The sequence below is a fragment of the Mustela lutreola genome, chromosome 6, assembly GCF_030435805.1.
Source record: "Mustela lutreola isolate mMusLut2 chromosome 6, mMusLut2.pri, whole genome shotgun sequence".
Classification (NCBI taxonomy): Eukaryota; Metazoa; Chordata; class Mammalia; order Carnivora; family Mustelidae; genus Mustela; species Mustela lutreola.
In genome coordinates, this window is record NC_081295.1 from 85661114 (window position 1) to 85682153 (window position 21040).

General features: G+C 48.7%; 1 protein-coding gene across 2 annotated transcripts in view; it reads left to right on the forward strand.

The window, feature by feature from the left end:
* Window positions 1-18690, forward strand: part of ZFAND3 (zinc finger AN1-type containing 3) — a 335701-nt gene extending 317011 nt beyond the window's left edge. For both annotated transcript variants that reach the window (XM_059177840.1, XM_059177841.1), the window contains exon 6: window positions 16307-18690. In XM_059177840.1, coding sequence (XP_059033823.1) covers window positions 16307-16461 — 155 coding nt within the window. In that variant the 3' untranslated portion in view covers window positions 16462-18690. The remainder of the gene's footprint in view (window positions 1-16306) is intronic.
* The last annotated feature ends 2350 nt before the right edge of the window (window positions 18691-21040 follow it).

The following is a 21040-nucleotide window of genomic DNA, read 5'->3' on the forward strand; positions in this document are numbered from 1 at the left end:
ATACTCAACTTTGGGGATGAATGTGTTTGAATAAAACCTGTGCTTCATCTTACACATGAATAAGATAAGCGCTTTGGAGGTCACAGAGATACAGATCCCTGTAGAGAACTACACCATTGTCTCATTCCTGCCTAACCTGTCACTCTGGCATAGAATCCAAGTACTTAAGTAACTTAGAAGTTATCCATCTGGTTCCACTCCAGCCTCACCCCCCCCAAACTGACACATTCACCGCATAGGCACATAATCCAGCTGCCGCGCACATCTTCAGCCCAGAAGGGAGTGTGGTGTGTCTTATTGCCAGGCCGCTTAGATTGCCTAGTGCTTCAACTGCTGACCCAAAGCCAGCCTCCTCATAGAACATGCCTTATTCCTCCTTACTCTGCCCTTCAGAGTCACGTGTCACAAATCATCTTTGAGAAAGCCTGCTCTTCAGATATTTGAACATGGGATGTTGGCTTTCCAGCACTTTGTTCCTCTAGTAGCAAGTCTGTCTATAGGGACTAAAGAACTGCTGTGGGACATCGGGGACTAGAGTGGGTATAGGAATGCCAGAGTGGGCTCAGGGTCTCCACGGTCTTCCTTATGGGGCCCTCACAAAATCTGGGTATCTTTTTAAACAAAAACCCTTCTCTCTAAACTGCTAAAAAGTCTCTCTTGTGAAGTCCATGGTTGACCTCTGTTGCTGTACTTTGCAGAACATGCTAAAACTGTCTGTTCTTCTAGACCATAAGTACTGGAGGACAGGGGTCATATAGTGTTCTTTGGTGGCTCCTACCGTAGTAGAAGTGCAGTCATGCCTAGTAAACGTTTGAGTTGAATGAGTGAACTCTGCAGTTGTGATCCTCTGGGTGAAGGAAAAAGAAGACCTTTTTCTTTTATTAAAAAGATTTGAGAGAAGGTGAGCACGAGGCGGGGAGAGGGGTGCAGAGGCAGAGGGAGAAGACTCTCCACTGAGCAGGGAGCCTGACATGATGCTCCATCCCAGGATTCTGAGATCATGACCTGAGCCAAAGGCAGATACTTAACTGACTGAGCCACCCAGACGCCCCGGAGAAAGGACAGCTTTATCCAGTACCTGCTATGTACTGAATGCCTGCTTCTGTGTTAAATCACTTGACCCTGATAAAAGCTTTGTTGTAAAGTGGTACTACATTTTTATAGCAAGAGAAAATAAGCTTTGAGGTTGAGTAACTTAGAAATACTAAGGGAGCACCTGGCATGCAAGCCCAGATTTGTTGAGCTCCCAGAATCCTGCGCTGTTTGTGTCCCACTGCTGGCCCAGGCGTTCTGAGCAGTGAGGAAGTAGTAGCCCGAGTTACCTTTATTTTCAACCATATAGATCTTAGCCCATTTGTTAAGCACTCCCCCAGTTCAGAGATGAACAATGGGTGGAACAAATGTAGGCAGCCTACTATGTGAGAACCTCTTGAGATGGTGTTAATGAGTCATCCCAGTGCACTGTTTTTCAGTGGTGTTCCATGGACTACTTGTCCCTGCATCTAGATAAGATGCTTCTGGAGGACAGGGTCCATAGTGTTGCCACCTTTTTGTCTCCCACTGTGCCTGGGTAATTATGAGACATGGTGGCACTTAATTCTTATTGATGTGGATGTTCCATTTTCTCCTGAGTGCTAATTCATGTCCTCATTTTCCTTGAAAACTTACCTCCTCCAGGATACCTTATGCAGTTGACCTCTCCTCAGTGCCCCCGATTTATTGCACATAGCTGGGTTGTATTGATTTTATTTGCAGTTGATTTCTTGCTTTGCTTCTTGTGTCCTTCAGCTGTTTTCCTCTCTGCACATCTCCAGCTGTCTTTCAAGGCAGGAACTTGTGACTTCTTCCTTTTCTTTTTCCTCCACCCAGCCCCTAGAATAGAGCTCTGTAAACAGTGCACAAATGACCAATAAATACTTTTGACTCCTTGAGCCTGATAGCTTCTTTTCCTTGCTGGATTGACAGCCTAACACTAGAGCCTGAATCCTTTATTTATTAGATGAGATTTCTATAGCATCTTTCCTCTGAAGAGATCAATATCAGTGGAGTTTGTTTCTGCTTCTGGAAAGTGCTTTTACCTAAGCAGACCAAGTCTTTGATAAGATAGTCCTTACTCCTCAGCTTGTGGGCCCTGGAGATACAGACTCTAAGAAAGCCTTACCACTTCAAGTTTTGCTATCATGTTGCTGGCAATGAGCCTGAATAAGACTGTGACAAATAGCCACACAAGCTTTGTGGTGTTGGTTGATACTGTAGCCAGTGTTCTCAAAAGAAAATCTGCATTTGGGAGGCATTATCATTGACTGAAAGGCAGATACGGAGAAGTCCACCTTAGCACACAGTTCATCTGCCCACTAACCAGAGTCCCATCACAGTGTTTGTGGGTTGTAAGCTCTCAGACAGTGTGTGATGTCACCAGAACTGTTCAGTCTCTGAAACTCAGTGCCATGAGGGAGAGTGTCTGTGGGACAGGGCCCATGAAGTGCATGAGACCCAGAGACTGCAAACACACAAGTGCTAGATAGTCAGAGAGTAAGTGCTGAGAGAAGGCGCTGTCAAGCTGATGGAAGAAGAGCTATCACACTGCAGGTGGGAGTAGTCTAGACTCACTGTGAAGTGTTGGAACAGAGTTCAGTGTCCAGAGATTGGAAAGGGTGGATGAGTCAACCCTATAATTCACTGGAGAAGTGCCTAAAATAATTGGGTCAGCTGGCTTCTCCAGGAAATAGTTCCATCTTTCCACAGACATTATTCCCATCCTGGTCCAGAGTTAGGCGGAATCGAGTAGGAGATGAAGTCCTCTCCCGCGTGCTTTGCAGACTGATGAGAGGTGCGCACGTGGAAGCCGCCCAGTGTGGATACTCGCCACCATCACCAAGCCTTTCTTTACGCCGGCAGGCTACATCTTCTGCTGTCAGAGTAGGTGTCAGGGCAGCCACAGCTACTGGGGCACCCCGAGAAACAGAAGAGCTGGGGAAAGGTGTTGGAGAGAAAGTGGAAGGAAACGAAGTGGAGAAGGACTAGAGGGCAGAAATGGAGGTGTGATGGGTGCAGGAAGTCGGCCGGCATTTGCTCAAGGGGTAGTGTGAGCTTGGGAGGGTGCCCCTGCTTCTTTCTTTCTTCCTGAGATTTGAAGGATGTTCTCCTTCTGTGTTGTCACCTGTGGAGTTGAGAGATAGAGCCGCCCATCTGTCTAGTTGATTCTCAGCCCACAACGCAGTGCCTGGAACATTGTTGGAAGGAGGAGATGACAAGGAGTGTCCCTCTTTGCTCTGGGTGCCTCCTAGTCCATGATCATGGGGCCTCACCAGCTCTTGTACCTGCTGAAATATGCAGTATCATGGTGGGTGACTGGGAGGCAGCTGGCACTGGCCTGTGTGGCTCTCTTATGCGGCATATAGCCAGGCCCCCTTCAGCTATGCTGGCGAGTTTTCCACAGCAGTGTTCGGGGCCTGCAGAGGCACAGGGACAAGCATGTTGTGCAGATGTTAGATGCACCCTATGACCAAAATTTTCTAAATAACAGTCAAGATATTGCTTGGATGCAGATGGATTGTTCTTGGGCTGTAGAGTGGGAGGTAGCAGGCAGTGGCTGCCGCTTTTGAAGACATCCCTGTGGGTAATGGCAGCCTTGTCTTTTGGCAGCCCGCTTGTGCCTTGAGGCACTGAGCCAGTCTCTTCCTCACGGGATTATGCTGTCTAGCAGCAGGCCACTCCACACACTCACATGCTCCTCTTCTTGAACCATGTCTGCCCCAGGGTCCCTGGGAGATAGAAACTGCATCAGCACACAACAGGGTCTGTGCATCCTTGTGATTAAGATATGGGATGATGTGTGCTCTCTAGAGCGGCACACTGCAGTGTTACAGGTGTACCTGGGAAGGGAAGGTTTCCAAATTTACAGATAAAAGGGCCAGGTTTGTTAATGCTCTTGTATCAGTTAAACAGCTCTTCCTTTGAACTAGATTGTTAGCTCAGGATTAATTTTCCACGGAATCTGGAGTAATTGACCAAAATGCTGGGGTGGAGTAGGAAATGAGTATCAGTGGGAATTTGGGTGATGATGTTCAGTTCTTCATTATCTGTACTGAGCTCATTTGTGCTCATGAGTTACAGCAAAGTTTTAACTCTAGGATGCATCCCATGGCATCTTGGACATTTCTGGGTTGCCTCTCAGAGTGAGCTCAGGGAGTATAGGCTAATATTAATAATGGCAATAGAAAAGCATAATTAGGAAAGTAAACCTGCTACTGCAAACAGAATATCCAAAGCCAGACAATAATAGTTTCAGATTGTGCTCACTGTGCTTCTGTTCACCCAAGTAATTGGAGATAGAATGTGTGATGGTGTTCCTCTCTCCAGGAGTGGTAGGGAGGGGCAAAGTTACCAGCATTATATTCTTTAATTGCTAGAAGTAATTTTCTTCTGTTTTTAATGAGTCGGATGTTGACTCAAATTATTTATTTATTCAGTTTACTTACGTGAGTTCTAGAGGAAAAGCAGGGAATAAAATTGACAAAGCCCCTGACCTCATGGTGCTTTTATTCTTTGGGGGAGAGTTGCAGTAAACAAGGAAACAGATAAATGAGATACTTCCTGATGGGAGTAAGTGCTCTGGTATAACAGGATGGCAGAATGAGAAGGGCAAGTGGCAGTGGGGGTGGGGGGAAGGCTAGCATCTGGAGGAGGTGAAAGCTGAGCTAATACAGAAAAGCTAGGAGAACTATTCAGAGAACTAGGAGGAAAGTGCCCCAGATCAAGAGAACAGCAGCAAAATGGCCTGAGGCAGGAACAACTGGGCAGATTGGGACCAGAAAGGTGGCCCCTGTGGTTGAAGTAGAGTGCGTAAGGAGAAGCAGTCAGGACTAGAAGGGGGGACAAGTAGGCCTTTGTAAGGACGTAGAATTTTACTCTGAAAGTAGTGGGAAGGCATTGAAGGGTTTTAGGCAAAGGAGTGGTGTGATCTGATTTACATTTTGTATTACATTTCTGTCCCTCTGGGAGATAAACATAATGCTTGTGCATAGACTATCAAGAATACATAAGAACTGGTAGTAGTGGTAGCTGTGCCTCTGGGGAGGGTAACTAAGAGAATGGGATGAGAGACTAACTTTTTGCTGAATATTATTTCATGCAAATTGAATTTCTGTTATATTCATGTATTACCTATTCAAACAGGAATTAATTAACAAATATTTTAAAAGTACATCTCAAGTCAGTTACCAAGAAAGAAAAGAAAAGAAATCCCTTTAACTGCTCTGAAAGAGAAGGCTTGGAGGGCAGCAAAGGAAGAAGAGGGCAACTCGTTGTGGGCTCTTGCTAACCATGGTGGAGATTTGGTCTCACTCCATCCCAGCCCTGCTGGCCTTTGTTCTCTTCCTTCAGCATGCTGTACTCATTCTTCCCACAGGACCTTTGCTGTCAGATGATGGAGAGAAGCAGAGCAGATTCAGAACATCATTTAGAGATAAATCCAATGAGACTACTAAAAGTTGGTGTGAGGAGTAAGGGAATGAGGAATCAAGGAGTCCTGGTTGAGCAGCTATGTGGATGTGCCATCATTCACAGAAGAAGGGAGGATTAGGAGACCGGCCAATAAGGGAGTCAAGAGGATTAAAAGTTCTATTTTGAACATGTTATAGTTGAGATTCCTGTTAACCAGTCTAGTTGAGTGGTTTTTTCAAGGAGTATGTTGGATATGGGAGTTTAGAGGAAGAATCTGTGGTTGAAATCTAAATTCCAGATGCATCAGTATTTAGACTATTCTTGAAGATTTGGGTCTGGATGAGATTTACTTAAAAGGAAATGTGAAAGTGTAAGAGTACTACTTTCTCTGGTGGTTTCAGGAGGGAGGCCATTAAAGGATTCCAGGTTGCTGCAACGGGCAAGGTGGAAGGAAGATCAGGAATATTCCAGAATACTACAGAAGCTGAGGGGAGGATCCTATAAGAGAGGGAGAGGAGACACAGACTATTGAGAGAGGTGAGGGTGAGAAGATGGGATTTGGCCACTTGACCTCTTGACGGGCTTTTACTTACCCCAGAGGTACCAAAAACAGTCTGTCTGTAACTAACCTCTCCATCATTCAGTCGAAATATTCTGAGTGAACCACCCACTGTTCGAGGCATTAAATTATAGAAGTATGGTCCTTGCTTTCATGAAACCTAGATAGGAAAATAAGTTAAATGAAAATTACACACAAATGATACCTACAATTATAGTTATGACCAGTGCTTCAAGGAAAAGTCCAGGATGCCATGAACAGTGGATAATAGGGCCCAAGACTAGTCTGAAGGTCTAGGATGGTCTTCCAGAGGAAAAGCCATTGAAGCCGAAGAAGCCAGAATTTGGTTAGGGCAGTGTGTCTAGAACATAAGAGTACAGTGGGCAGGGCTGAAAGGCATGAGAGTGAGCGAAGGTGGTGAAATTGACTTTCCTTCTTGGGAAACCATTAAAGGGTTTAAATAAGAGTGTGATTATCAGAGATGGGGGTGTGTTGAATCACTGTGGCTCCTGTGAGCTGGATGGATTTGAGGTCGTCAGCCACCCAGAGAAGGCTGTTATAGTAGCCCTGGTGAGGGATACTGGTGGCTTTGACTGGGTGGCAGTGATAGAGATGGAAGGAAGAGAAGGAATTTGATTTTTGGAAATAGGATCCACAGGACTTGGTAGTTGAAGAATGAGGAAGATATCAGTGATGACCTAGTCTTCTGTCATGAGTGACTGGCAGCAGGGTGAGCCCATTCTTTTAGTAGAGTGGGGGACACTGAAAGAGAAGCAAATTGCTGAAGAAGTAGCAAGTATTCCATTTTGGATGCCTTAAGTCTAAGGTATCCAAGATATCCAGTAGATAAGGGGATCCAGAGGCATAGAGCTCCAAAGAGAGAGGTCTGGAGCAGAGAGAGAAATTTCAACGTTGTTGGCATGTATGGTTAGGGCTTTAAACCCTGGGACAAGTATGGGGTGAGACAAAAGGAGAGTCCAGCACTGAATAATTCTAACACTAGTGCAGGAGACCAAAAACAGGGAAAGTAGCCTGTGCCTATGGGAGTCCTCGGGAGTAGTAAACTGTTCCAGACGCTATCAAGGAGAACTGAAAAGGGCCCATTAGATTTAGCAGTGAGCAGGCTTCATTCATGGAGCTTGTTACATAGCCAGACTGTAACTGTATCTGAGCCCCTCCCCACCCACTCTCCAGGTGAAAGGGAATTGGGCTGTGAGGTCAGCTTCTTCCACACAGCCAGGTAAGAAGTCTCTAGAATACTGGGGTGGGCTGTCCATTCACTGGGGGGTTTAACTGTATGTAGTTTATAGTCTGTTCTCCAAGCCTGAACTCCTGTCTACAGCTGAAACAATCTTCTGCTGCTGAATAAGCCTCTTGCCCTCCAGGAGAGGCTGTGTTTAAATTAACTAACCTTAAAAATGGAGAATCAAGAGGTCAGCTTCTCTGCCCTCCCCTCTGCACATGCTTCGAATGGTGGACAGCAGATGTCTGTTGTGGGACTTGTGACTTTTAAGGCTTAACATTTTGTGAAAATAGAAAAGAGCATACTTACACTCTTGAGCTCCTCAGAGTGACCTGTTTGAGTTAATGTGAAAACAAGAGGCATGTGGAGAGACTTCTCATTCTTGAAGCACAAAACAAGTGCATGGGATACTGGTGCAGTTTGGATAAAAGCATAATTGTTCTCTGAGTGTCTAGAGTCTGTTCCTTTCTCTCATTCCTCCTTCCACTGCAGCTTCCAGCCTGCCAGCCTCAGGGAGATAGACACGGCCTCTTCAGCGCACAGTCAGTACGTGACCAAACTGGGAAACACACATGCACTGCCTCTGATTGTAACAGGGGCTTGCAGAATTCACAGCCATAGCTGTGGAGAAGCCCCCACAGGAGCAGAGGAGCTGCTCTCCACTGTCCTTGGAAAGTTTCCAGGTCCCTTTCATGGTGTCCCTAACCAGTGAGTGCTTTCTCAGCTGCCCTGTGTAGTCTTCATATATTTAAATCAAGTTTCTCTAACATTTGCATATCTTCAACAGAAGGCTTTACTGAGCTTGTCACTTACTGTGCCTGTGCCTCGGTACAGAGAGGTTTGTGCAGGGGACAGAGGAAAGTGCATCGCGTGTCCAGAGGAAGATTTCACATTCATTCTCCTGTGTCGGTAGCAGCTTCACTTAGGAGAAGGAAACCAGGGAGTAGACTGAGAGGTGAAGGGGAGGAGGAGTAGGAGGAAGGGACAGGGCAAGGGGCTCCCAGCCTTGAAGTCCCAGTGTGTTAGTTTTATTGTGTAAGGTGAGGGGGTAACAAAAGTCAGAAGAGCAGCAACCAACCTGCCTTGCACTGGCTGCTTTCATGTCTGTAACCCCATTTTATGAGAGGCACAGCTGAGGCTCTAAAAGATTAAATGTCAGAGCAGTGCAGCTAGAACTTGAGTCCAGTACTTTGGCTCCAAAGCACAAGCTTTTCACTCGGTTATCCAGAAAGAGACCTTGAGATTACCCTGTTTGTGGGATTTGCCCTAGCAGCAAGGGTGGGACTAAGCCATTGATCTCTCCCAACTCCAATCTGTCATCTTTGTACTCTCCCATGACCTCACCACATGAAGTGGAAGGCCAATAGAGAAAAATGGGAGAAGTATTCCTTTCTTTTCCAAGTGTTCTTCTGGAGAGAGACACATAGCATTTATAGTCCGAGCGCCACTGATATTCTGTGACTTGTCTGTGTAGTCCTCGCATTGGCTAAACAGGCCACAGTTCTCTGGCAGGTCTGGTAGCAGAGTTGCTCCTGTGCGCCCAGACCGTGCCCTCGGTGGCTCTTGGGTGGGATGTGTGGGGCTCTTTTTCTTTTCTCCATTGTAGCTTTGGAGCTAGTTTTCTAGGTGAGTGCTCCATTTGAGAAGGTAATCTTTTAAAGGACAAGGTAATGCTGAAAGAGAAAGGCAAACAAATTTCAAGTCTGCTAGGAGGAGGATAAGGTCACCTGAGAAATAGAAGTTTCCTGTCAGTACCTGACTATTCTCCCGAGGCGCTGAGAGGCTGGTGGTGGGGCGGGGGGGGGGGGGGGGGGCGCGGATGGAGAGGAGGCCAGAGTAGCGGTACCTCCTAGGGTTTTCCAGATCCTTAAAACTGCCCAAGGTACCAAGAGGCTAATGCTCTCGGCTACTTAAATGTAATGGTGTTTGAAAGAGCAAGTCATTATTTCTGTGGCAAAAACCACCTATATCTGTTTTCTCTTAGTTTTTAAATATATGTTCATCTGTAGGTAAAACAGTCTAGCAGAAGGTGAGCCAGCAGCCAGCCCCCTTCTCTTGGGCACTGAGGTGTTATAGGGCTTTCTCGGAGCGGGGTTTGCACAAGTCAGAGTTGATGGCCCAGTATCCTTTCTGGTGCAGGTGCCCTGCCCCACTTCCCATCCCAGGTGCCAAAAATAGGACTAGGTTTTCCTGGGTGGGGGAGGCTAGAACCAGGGGAGCAGGACTTGTTCTCTGAAGGTCAAGGAAAGGGAGGCCTCCTGAGCTGGGTGACAGGAGACATTACTGAGACAGGGCACACATTTCCCCCAGAGGAGAGGAAAGAGATCATTCAAGTTTTTGCAAGAATGGAGCCGTCTAGAAAGCGATAAAGGATACCCAGAGTGGTGAAGTTTTTATACTTTTACAATGACGTATGTGCAGACTGCATCAGGAGCTTCGTCACGCCGGACCAGGACCGTTTTCTCTCCGCTGCTGCTGACTGTTCTCTCAGAGCCATGGGCTGAGTGTGCACAGCCGCGTGAGGAGCTCGTTGCACAGAGGCCCCGTCTTCTGCCTTCAGTCACACTGCCTCTTGTGCTAGCATTTAGCTTGTGTCTAACTGGTATTTTAATTGGTTTGGGGAAAACAGATGATTGTTTCTGTTTTAGAATTGTCTTGGTATGTTTTAGTGCTTTTTGTTAAATTGTCGAGTAGAATAGGCTCTTCCAAATTGCAAATTCACCTTTCCTCTGAAGAATGGACAGACTGATACCCATCCACCCGTTCTCTCCCCAAGTCCAGCAAAGCACTGTGCCTGCCAGCTTGTGAGCCAGGATATCCAGTGCTGCTTCTTGGAGTATGATGCTTTTCCTTCCACCATGCAGAGCCAGAGGTGGAGGAGAATGTAAAGCAGACCCTATTCCATTCCTGAAACACCTGCAGCTGCTTTGCCTGTACCATGGGTCTGATGAAATAAAGTGCATTAAGATCCTTTAATACATTTCTGTGCTACAAATTCTGCCTTGGGCGTTGGGTCAGTAGATGTGGTGTAATCCAGGGTTGCTGCTGGTGGGGTTATAAATGGCTAATGCTTTCCAGCAAGCTTTCCTGTAGCTGCCTGCTGCTCCCAGCACGCACTTACAAATGAGGTATGAGGTCAGCTTGCTGTCCTGAGCTTTAAGAAACTTTTACCTTGCTGGAAAAAAATGTGATTCTTTTTTCTAACGAGCTTGCCTGGTCATTCAGACACATGGGTCAGGAATATTTGTCATCTGTTCTTTAAATAGGCACGTGGATCACAGGTCGTTTCTGTTGATGGGTTGAGAGTGTCCATTGCCAGGTTTCTTCAGGCAGCTTTGGGAGGTCTCAGGTAGGTTCTCTTTGTTGGAGCCCATGCTCCTGTGTAGGAGCAGCCTCTGATTTTCCTCCTGCCTGGGCCTCAGGACCACTCCGTGGCCAGCACAGCCTCCAGAGCTGGTGGGCAGGGGGACGGACGTGTGTGCGCAGACGGCTGAGCACCGGTGGGTCATGTCATAGGCCTCCACCCCAAGGCTTGTCAGTAGTTTTAGTTTCTTCTTGAACCTTTGGCAATTTGAAATTCAAATGAGCAAGAAAGTGTAAAATATTTCTTGTAAGTGACGTAAAAAGTGAGCTTAGGCTTGCTTGCCCTGGTCTGTGGCTTTACTAAAACTGCCATTGTGGGTGAGCCTTCAAGCTGGGGTTATGGGATCTGCAAGAAAACAAATGTTTAACTGAAGTCCAGGAGTATCCAGGGCTGCCCAGCTTTGCCAGCTTTAAATAGTGCTGCTTGGGGACGCCTGGCTGGCCCAGTGGGTGAAGTGTCTGCCTTCAGCTCAGGTCATGATCCCAGAGTCCCCAGGATCCAGCCCTGTGTCAGTCTTCCTGCTCAGTGGGGAGTTTGTTTCTCCCTTTGGCTCTGCCCCTCCCTACCACTTGTGCTCTCTCTGTTCTCTCTCATAAATAAAATCTTTTTTAAAAAATAAAATAAATACCAGCCCAAGATAAAACCGATAAGCAGCATTTTTGTCTTACAGGGATTGAATAAAAATGTGAAGGACTCAGACATTGAATGTGGATTTTAGCATTGCTTTATCTCCCTTGGGAAATTCCATGAAAGAAGGTTCAACCCCTGCTTAATTCTTAGAGTTTGGAGGGAAGTGCTTGGCCTGGGGTGGGGGGGGTACGGGGGGCGGTGGAGGTGGTTGTGTTGGTGAGACAGGGCCTCAGCCAAGGGTGGGCACTGCTTGCAGGATATAAGGTTGCCTCCCTCCCTCTGCACCCACCCACCACCCCCCCCCCCGCCCCTGTACTTGGCTATTTCCCCGGGCTTGTGGGTGGGGGGCTGTGGAAGGGCAGAGCTGGCCACTAAGGCGTTTGTTATCTGGTTCAGCTGCCCTCAGGGCCCTGCCTACCAGCACTAGTGAGAGGTAAAGGACACAGGGTCTGGGACAAGCTTTCCCAGTGTTCCTCTTGGGCAGTGATTGTTGTGGATTTTTGTAAACAAGTCAGTAAACAGGAACCAGTGTTACAGCTTTCATAGCACTTAGAGCAAAGTGTTGGCTGTCATCTTCGATGGCAGCATTTGTGCAAATTGTTCTGGGTCCTGTATGTTTGAGTCTCAAGATACCCAAACCCCTCCCTGTGTAAGCAGATGTGAGGTTTTAACTGTGGATGAGGACTCTAAGATGAACAGTATGACTTCCAGATGTTAGCTTTTAAAGCTGAAGGGTCAGGTCAAGTTTGGTTCCCACCGAATGAAAGCTGCCCTTCAGATCTTTGTGAGTCTTGGAGAAATGAGCCTCAGTTCTCTTTTGCGTTGAATGTGTTTTCAGGGCCATTGGGTGTTGAGCATCTTCAGGCTGATGTGGCATATGGCTCTTGGCTGCCCCAGGCCCCAGGTCCACATCAGGAGCGCTTTGTATTTCTCATGCGTGATACAGTCTTTCTGGACCGAGGGTTAGATAGTCCTCAATTATGTTTTCTTGCTGTCTGCTGTAATCCTGTGTCTGTGATAGTGACAGAGTTAGGGAAGCTTCTGGTATCCTCCCATCTTTCACTGTCCATAGCCACAGACTTGAGCAACCCAGGATGAGCCCAAGTAGGTCAGCCTCTGGGGCCATCTAGGCAGGCAGCCTCTTCTCTCCTAATGCTGGCCGCTTAGTTCAAGATTTTTTCATGAGGGTGTAGCTGTTGGAGACCTTCCAGCTCAGCTGCCAGGGAGGGGCTGATTGGGATCACCTGTAGTCGGCCTGCTGTCCCTCTTTCTACATACAGGATGGCCTGTCAGAAGCCAGGGAGTGGCCATGGAAGGAAGGTAGGCTATAGAACAAAGTGCTCAGAGAGCCTTCTTCACCCTCCCTTTTTAATCAAGGGCTTGTCCCAAATTGCTCTTCAGTGCCAGCCAACAAAGAAGACGCCCACACAGGTTCTTGAGTGTTTTGTGCAGTTTTATTGAAAACAACTCTGGTGGCCTTACAGGAGCTCTGCAGCTGCCTCCTAGGCCAGTATGTTATGGAAAACCAGTAATCTGGGGCTGTAAGGAGCAGGGCAGCCAGTCACATGAGATGGCAAGGAAAGGGCTGAAGTTAAAGCACATTTAGCAGGCGGATCATATTTTCAAAAGCTTTGCTTTGGGTGTTTTCCTTCTGTTTTGGGGATCAGTATCCTTTTAATCACATTCTCCAGCCCCTGATCCCTCCTCATCCCTATAAATTACTATGTGGTGTATAATCATTGTAGGGAAAAGTATATTGAAATTCTTTTTCAAACCACATGTCACTGAACTTCGGGGCCATAAGGAGCATATGGATATGGAATGTTACATATGCACATGAGTGAGTGATTTTAATTTTGATACATAGTTTTTTAAATCAGGGAAAAAAGAATTGTATGGTACCCTGGGTGATGATACCAAACTCCTGTTGCATCTCAGCTGACCAGCTCACTGTCCTCTGTGCTTTCATCCCTTCAGACACTGCCTCGGTTGACCCTCTCTGGAAAGGCCCCAGTTGGTTGCTAATGAACAAACAGCGTGGAGAATCATATGGTACAGATAGAGGCTGTAAATCCTGTTATGTTTTAAAATGGTGTTCATCATTGAAATTAAGAACAGTCATCTTCCCCAGCAGCCTGAACTCATTTCTCCATATCCAGCTTGGTCTAAAGAATCCAATCAGAGAGTAATTGAGAGTTCGTGACACTTGCAGAAGTTTCTGGTAACAGACCTGTGGGTACCAAGAAAGGACAGAGATTCGTCCCACCCACCAGTCATTCCTGCCCTCCCCTGTATCCAGAGCCGCCCACTCCCCAGCACTGACATGGACATGCGTTTAGCCGACTGGCTGCTGTCAATGGATAATGTCTACTCAGCATTTGGGACAAGTTCCAGCATATAACTTCCTTCTGGAGAATGACCCTGATAGAAGAGGGGATTGAGCTTAATTTATGTCAGCTAACAACCTCAGTGCAGCAACTTGGACAGCTAGCCTTCCGGAATTTCCCGAGACTTTTCCGTAGTGAATGACAGTGCCATATATTCTAATTGTTACCCATGCTGCTCCCAAGTGTAGCTGCTGTGTAGTGGTTTTCACCTTGTAGAAATCAAAGCCAAGTGTCAAGTTGTGTCTAACAGAGGTACACAGAACTCGAATGGAGAAATGAGATGTTTCTGGCTGGCTGGAGAATCCTCAGGCTGGGAGAGAGTGTATCAGGCAGCTGCTGTGGTTGTCACGGCCTGCTTCCTTTTCCAGATGGAGCCTGGGGTTCTCTGATCCCCTGAGGTGGCAGCTCTCTAGCCAGCAGAAGGCAAGCACTAAGCAAGGTTGTGGGGGTGTGTGATAAGAACAAGACTACAGCCTCTCCCCTCCACCCCAGTCTGCCTTTGACTAATGAGGTGTTAGGCTGAGCCAGGGCCGAGTTAATTTCAGAAGTAATCCATTTCCTGCTACTTTAATTCAGCCGGCACCGTTTGTCAAAAGTAGAGAAGAGCACCTGGGACCTTCTCCTGCATCATCCCAGTATCTTGAAAAAAAAGGAAGGGAAGGGGCAGCAGGGGTTCTCCCACCCCTTATTGTAGGTGCTGAGGTTATAGAAGTGTGTCAGGACTTGGTAACATAACTGTCCTCACACACATCATGCCACCATACTGTCGTACCCCGCCCCAGGCCCCAGCCTTAGCGACAGGTTCTCCCCCACCAGGTGGGCTTTGCTCCCAAAAGACAGCTGTGCTTGTTAGATGGAGAATGCGTATTGAGGCCATCCGTGCTTAGGCTGGGAAGTCCTTTAGGACAAAGACAACTGCTATCCAATATCTACAAGTAATGAACTTATCAGTAAATATAACACATAAGCTCATTAATCTTAACTTTGCTTTTGGACCAAGGGGGAGATTGGCTTCTCGGGAGACAAAAATTTCATCTGTGTTCTCTTTTCCTTAAACCCAGTCCCAATTTAGAGCCAAACATATTGCCGTGCTCTCCCTGGGAAGCAGTTAATAATGCGTTTTTTTCTCACGGTGGATGGTCCAGGCTCAGCCTGGTCACTCAGGCCCCCAGGCCATGTGCACATGTTCTGTACACAGCGTGAGCTCAAGGCATCTGAGCAGGGTTTTATCAGCTGAAGAATGTTCTCTAGATGAAGTGAATCTTACAACTGTTGCCTGTCCTGGTCACTCGTCTTTGCTTCAACTAATGCTGTTCTTCTGAAATCACTGCCTCCACCCTTCAGCTCTGAAAAGAAAAGAAATTGAGGATGTAGACATGGATGCACTGTGCTTTACAAGAGGTGGCTGCTCATTCACTCTGGGCAGTGAGATCTAGGTGTAAAAGAAGTCTCAGGGGAAAAAAAAAGTCGTCTCTGGGAAGAGATGTTGTTTGTGAAGAGAGCATTGGCTTGGAAGAGCTGCTGTGGGATACCTGCCCAGGCGCCCAGGGAGAGGAGGTTTAGGGAAGGTTCACCTACAGGTCGGTCCTGTGGATCTGGTGTAGGCGCGTGGGGCCTGGAAGTATGACCACATAGGACTGACGGGGTGAGTGGGGACAGGGGGCCAGCCAGCATAGGCAGGTGTCTTCCCAGCCTGGATCTCCCCCTCCCCCTCCCTGAGAGAGGGGGCAAGACAGTCATAGGCGACATCAGCTGTCTGTCTCCCCACCCCCACCCCCCAAACACACATCCATACACCCGTCAGCAGTTTGAAATTGAGCAGAATAGAAAGGGAAAGGGCCATATCCTTGGCAGCTCTGTGTTGCCTTTGTCCTCTGAGCTTCCTGCTGACTCCCTGAGGGCCTCATCTTGCTGTTTCCTCCCAGAGAGACTTCACCTGTACCATTTCCTTTCTCTGTGGGCCTCTCCTGGGTCCCTCGTTTTGCTCGCCTCATCAGTGTCTCCCTTGACTTCTCCGCTCCAGAAAGAGGAGCAGCCCTGCAGCCTCCTGACCTACCAGGTGGAGTTAGAAGCATCAGGTTCCTTTGAGGTGGCTGGCGATTAGAGGGCAACATTTCTGTTCTTTCCCCTATTTATACATATACCTTTTCCAGAGCTTGAAATAATCCATTTTCTTCTGAGAGCCTCCACTCCTTGTAGGCTGTGGTTTGATCACACCCACCATCTCCCTTAGTTTAAGCCATAATCATTTCTGCTTCCTCCCTGCCTCCTAGAAGTGGTGGGTGTCCTGTGGTGTATGTTACAGTTTGCTCAAGCTGGAAAAGTGTTGAGCTGGTCGCTCTCTGCCTTCTCCTGTTTGGTGGGGAAGGAGGGGACTCAGAACCCACTCATCTCCTGGGGAAGAGGGTGTGTCTCACTGCACCAGTCATCTTTGGGGTTCCACTTTCAGGATTCAGGCAGGAGCAGCGTTGAATGCAGAGTCAGTGTCTGAGCAGCCACGCTTGGACATCGAGAGGCCCCTGGACTGACTGGAGGAGGAGCTGGGAGACGGGAAGGCACAGGCCCCCTTCCTTACCGGCAGTTGTCCTCCCGCCCTCCAGCCCAGAATGAGTGCTGGGCTTTGTGCATTCAGAGGCCACCCTAACTGTGTGTTTTTTCTGCTTCTCCCACTGTTGCAGGTTATGTGTTCTGTATGTTACATCGCCTCCCCGAACAGCATGACTGTACGTTCGACCACATGGGCCGCGGCCGAGAGGAAGCCATCATGAAAATGGTGAAACTGGACCGGAAAGTGGGGCGCTCCTGCCAGCGCATTGGGGAGGGGTGCTCCTGAAGGCCAGGCACGGCCGCCACATGACGCTGTTCTTAGTTCACTAATGTTAGCCTTATTTAGGACAAAGTCAGCCAGACACCTTGTACTGGGCACGCGTCAGACTACAGCCAGTCCGTTTCCTTTCTTTAGCCAGCCGTCCTGGTACTGTAGTTTAGGGGTTGATGGTGGTTGAAATTGATTTCTGGCTGGTTACTAAGGTGCCTGCTAGCCATTGTATAAAATTAAAACATGAAGAATATTTTTTTTTGAGCATGGCTAGTGGATTTAAAACAACACATACCTGTCACTGCTGGAGTCAAACTTATAAAAAGCCTTAAGCGGAAAGTGTTCCAGATGGAGACTCTGAGTTAATAGAGGAGTAGAAGCTGGTGTTAAAGTTCCCATGACGCACATGGCTTTGCCAGAAACTCTGGTTAATGTTCGGCCTTTCACCTCTTCACTTATCCTTAGTCCCAGTAGCCAGGATACCTGATGGCCACGCGTGCCTTGGCCACAGGAGGCTTTTGAGACTGGCCATGTGGCTGGGCTGGGTGGTGGCTTTGCTCTCCCACAAAGCTGGAAATGGGGGTGGGGTGGTAGGTTCTTAGGAAAATTTTTTTACCTGACTTGCTATGAAAAAAACTCTCTCAGCACACGAGAAGAGAAACAATAACCTCACTTTGAAAATTAGCTCCACTCAAGACTAGTCCATGTACGAGACCCATCTTTTCTATATAGGACCCACGGTCATGAGAAGCTCCAGGGGCACACCCTGACCCCACTGGCTCTGGTTTGCCATTTGCCAAGTGCAGGGATCTGGCAATTGATCAAATAAGGCTAATTACAGCACAGGAGCTGCGGCTGGGATCTATGGACTGGCCTCTGCAGCTAGATTTCTATATTGGGAGTTTTTAAAAAGACATTTCATAGCCAACGGGAATCAGTAGAAGGGCTGGGGGGAAGCATGTGGGATGCTGCTGCCCACAACCTCTGCCCCCTCCAGTGGCCGCCTGCCCAGCCCTTTCTGGGCCAAGAAGATGATGCCATGACCCAGCCCCTTGGTCTGTGCAGCTCCACAGTCCAGGGGACGACCTCTACCACATAGCAAGTTTAGGAAGGGGAGGCAGCCTGTGTGACAGGGGCAGCGGGGTGATCTGTCTAGAACAGTGGTTCGTGACCATGGCCCAGTTCTGAATGAGACATTTGCTCTGCACTGGGGGTGGGAGGCCATATTTCTCAGCCCGTGCCTCTTCCTGCAGGTAGAGAGGAGTCGGTAGCCATGGTAGCTCAGGCCAGGTGGGGAGGATGGATATGGGCCTGTTTGCCCGAGTTAGGGAATCATCACCGATCTGGTGGGGGTGGGGAGGGGAGACAGGATTAAGATTCTCTGGAAGGCCTGAACAGGGTGGAATGGGCCAGAGACCCCGTCTGGTCCGGGCTGGTGAGAGTCCCAGGCTCCTGCAGAGGTGGCTTGGATCTGCCCACACACAGGCTCCTGGAATAGCTTAACCCAGCAAACTTTCCCTTTTATACCACGACCAACAGTTCGACTCTGCAGTTCACAGCCAAACGCCTGCAACTACAAATGTTTTTTGATCCGGAATACTGAAATAGGAAATCATGCTCTTACCAACCTCTTCCTCCCATCCCACCCCCACCAGAGTGGAATCCGCTGCAAAATCTCCAGCCTTATTCTTGCTTCAGGACCCAGACCGGTGTCTTGCTCCAGGGCAGCCCAGGGCAGAGGGGCCGGGTCTGCCTGCGTTTACCACTGTTGTCAAGCCACGGCCCTCTGGCTGTACATGGCCATCCTCAGTGAGGCGGCCCGCCTAGGCCCCCGCCAAGCTCTGATCCTGAAGAGGGACCCCCCCGCCCCCCCGCTCTCTTCCGGCCCTCCTCAGGCCCCACTGCTGCTGCTTTGAGGCAGGGATGGGAGCAGGCTCTCCAGGGAGCCCAGTGGCACACAGGGCTCGCAGCCCATGTTCACTTCCTGATGGTAGAGCTGGGGGTGGGGGGAGGGCTTGTTCCCCTGCAGTATCTGTTCTGTGAAGTTTGTTAAATGTAAGGAAAGCTTAAATTCTTGTATCTTTAAAAGAGAAGATCTTATTTAACCCTTTTGTGTTTTAGATTTACTTACACACATAGCCTAGAGCTCAGTTTTAGTTTTAACATTGTGAAAATATTAAAAGAATCTTGTAACTTTATTCTTTTTTCTCCTGCTGAAAAAAAAATTAAACCAATCGTATGAAAGTTTGGATTTCTCTGTTTTGCCAGTTCTCCTAAGTGCTACCTGTATAGCTAGAAAAATGGTGAAATGTCTCTCTGGCTGGACCTTGGATGAGGTGTGGCAGGGAAGCAGGTGGCTCTTGTGTGCAGAGAGAGCCTCTCCATTGTCTGGGCTCCCCCTCCAGGCTCCACAGCAGCTCCCCTTGTTTCTGGGAGTGCTTTGTGTCTTTGGAGGTCACAGGGTCTGCGGGGTGGTATGTTTGCTGGCAGCAGGACGGTTACGTAGGTGGGGGAGATGAGAAGAAACGGGCACCGGCCCTGACGGTGGGTTGGGCGTGCTTGGGGCCTGGGAGGGTCAGAGTCTGGGGACCCCAACCCCTCGCAAGGGAGGAGCAGCATGGTGTATGTGCTGTATGAGCCCTGGTGTAGAGGAGGCACTTGCTATATTCATCTTAAGTAGTCTAAAAACATGTGGGATGTGTGTGGCAGGGAAGAGGCAGAGTGTTGACCGCACAGTTGTCATTGAAGATGATGAGCAATTCTCGAGGAACTCAGAAGTGCATGTGGAGGCGAACAGGTGGATGGGGAGAGCACAGGAGCCTGGTGGCCATGGAGAACACCACGCCTGGCTGTGCAATCCCTTGTCCCTGCTGCTGATCTGGGAGGCTTTGTTCATGCCAGCAGGAGCCTATGGCAAGAAGACCGGTGGTGGAGGGAAGTGGCAGTGAGGAACAGGAATCCCACTGTGGGGAGGGGGTGTGGGAGGAGGTAGTTGAGGCAGACCAAGAACCTGCTTGCTCCAAAAGGGCTTATCGAGGGAGAGCACCCCAAGCAGGTGCCAGAGCGAGAGAGCCCCCAGGAAAAGTCTGCAGTGGCCTCAAAATCCCCTCCTTTGCACCCATTCTCAAAGTTGCCTGAAGGAGGGCTCCAGGAAAAGAGGAATAAGCAGAGACAAATGTGGAGGCCTGGAGACACCAGAGAGTGCCAGGAAGTGACTGTACTGGGCAGCCAGGGCTGAGGTCTGCCTGTTGTCCGGTAGGGCTGGAAGGCACTACACTTGATCCAAGCTTCTGTCCCAGGGGTCGGGCAGGAGTCTGACAGAGAAAGTTAAGCAAGTAAAAATACACCGTTTATTAATGCCACAGAAATACTAAGGAAGAGGAACCATAGGCCTTACAGGACTCCACTCTGATTACATAGGAATAATGAACATACAGATGCATTTTGCTCTGGCAAAAACTGATGACAGAACTCTCCTAAGGGGACCGGGAACGTATGTGCAGAGCATGATGGGGCGAAGTTCTCATGTCCATAGTAGGAAGCCAGCAGATGATGCGTAAAACTGAAAATTCAAGAGCTCAGTAGAAGCACGTTACCTAGAAATGTGGAGGTAAATGCAGAGGACAAAGCTAAGTTCAGTGGTTTTCTCTGGGGATGGAGGACGGGAATGTGGTGAGCCATGTATTTACCACTCCTACAACTATTTGCATGTGTAGCAATTTTTTTAAGTTTTAAACATGATGGAAAGGGACCAGCTCTCCCAAACTGTCAGGACTTCGAGAGGCTCAGGAGCCTTGGTGATGCAGAGTGGAGTATGGGTTTCTTGGCCAGCGACGCTGTGGAAGATGCAGGTGCTGGTGCATTGTGGCACGTGCCGCAGGGCTTTTTTTTTTTTTTTAAATACCACGGGGCTTTTTCATTACCACCACACCCTGGGACATATTACCCCACTTCATCAAGCACCTCCTGTGCACTGGGCACTTGAGGAAAACTCAGGGGGTAATTCTGGCCAGGCCAGTCGGGAGCTTCCGGTGTGGACCTCTCTCGTGTGCTGTCCCAGTGATGGTGTAACCCAGAACACCCAGCAGATTCATTTCCCTTGACCTGTATCCTGTTGCTGGGTTTACCTATAAAGGTGCTCCCAGTCAGTGACTGGATTGCAAGCCAGGAGCAAAGGGGGTAGGGACATGGGTGGGCTTTGGCAAACGGGACAAAATAAAACTGATGGCTTGCCTCAGGACCTGCGGGACAGGGCCAGGCTGGAAAGGGGCACGCGGCACCTGGGCTCACATGCAGTCTCTAGGCTATGGGGGCCTGGCCTCACGAGTTTGAGCAATTAAACTGTTCGTAAGTGAGAGGCTCCCTGGGACTCAGTTTCACTCATGTGGGTAATGGGTTCATGCATGACACCTTGTTGGGTCCACAGACTTGGGAGGCCAGGCTGGGCCTTTTGTTCCTAGCACTTCTTTCCCACCCCAGCTTCGTCGGGTAACCCTGTACTGTTCTCCTCCCCGGGCTGGTAAGAGCCTGAGCTGTCGCAGGGAGGAGTGTGGGTTTGATGGGCCAGGGCTGTGGAAGGCTTTGGGAGCAGGGA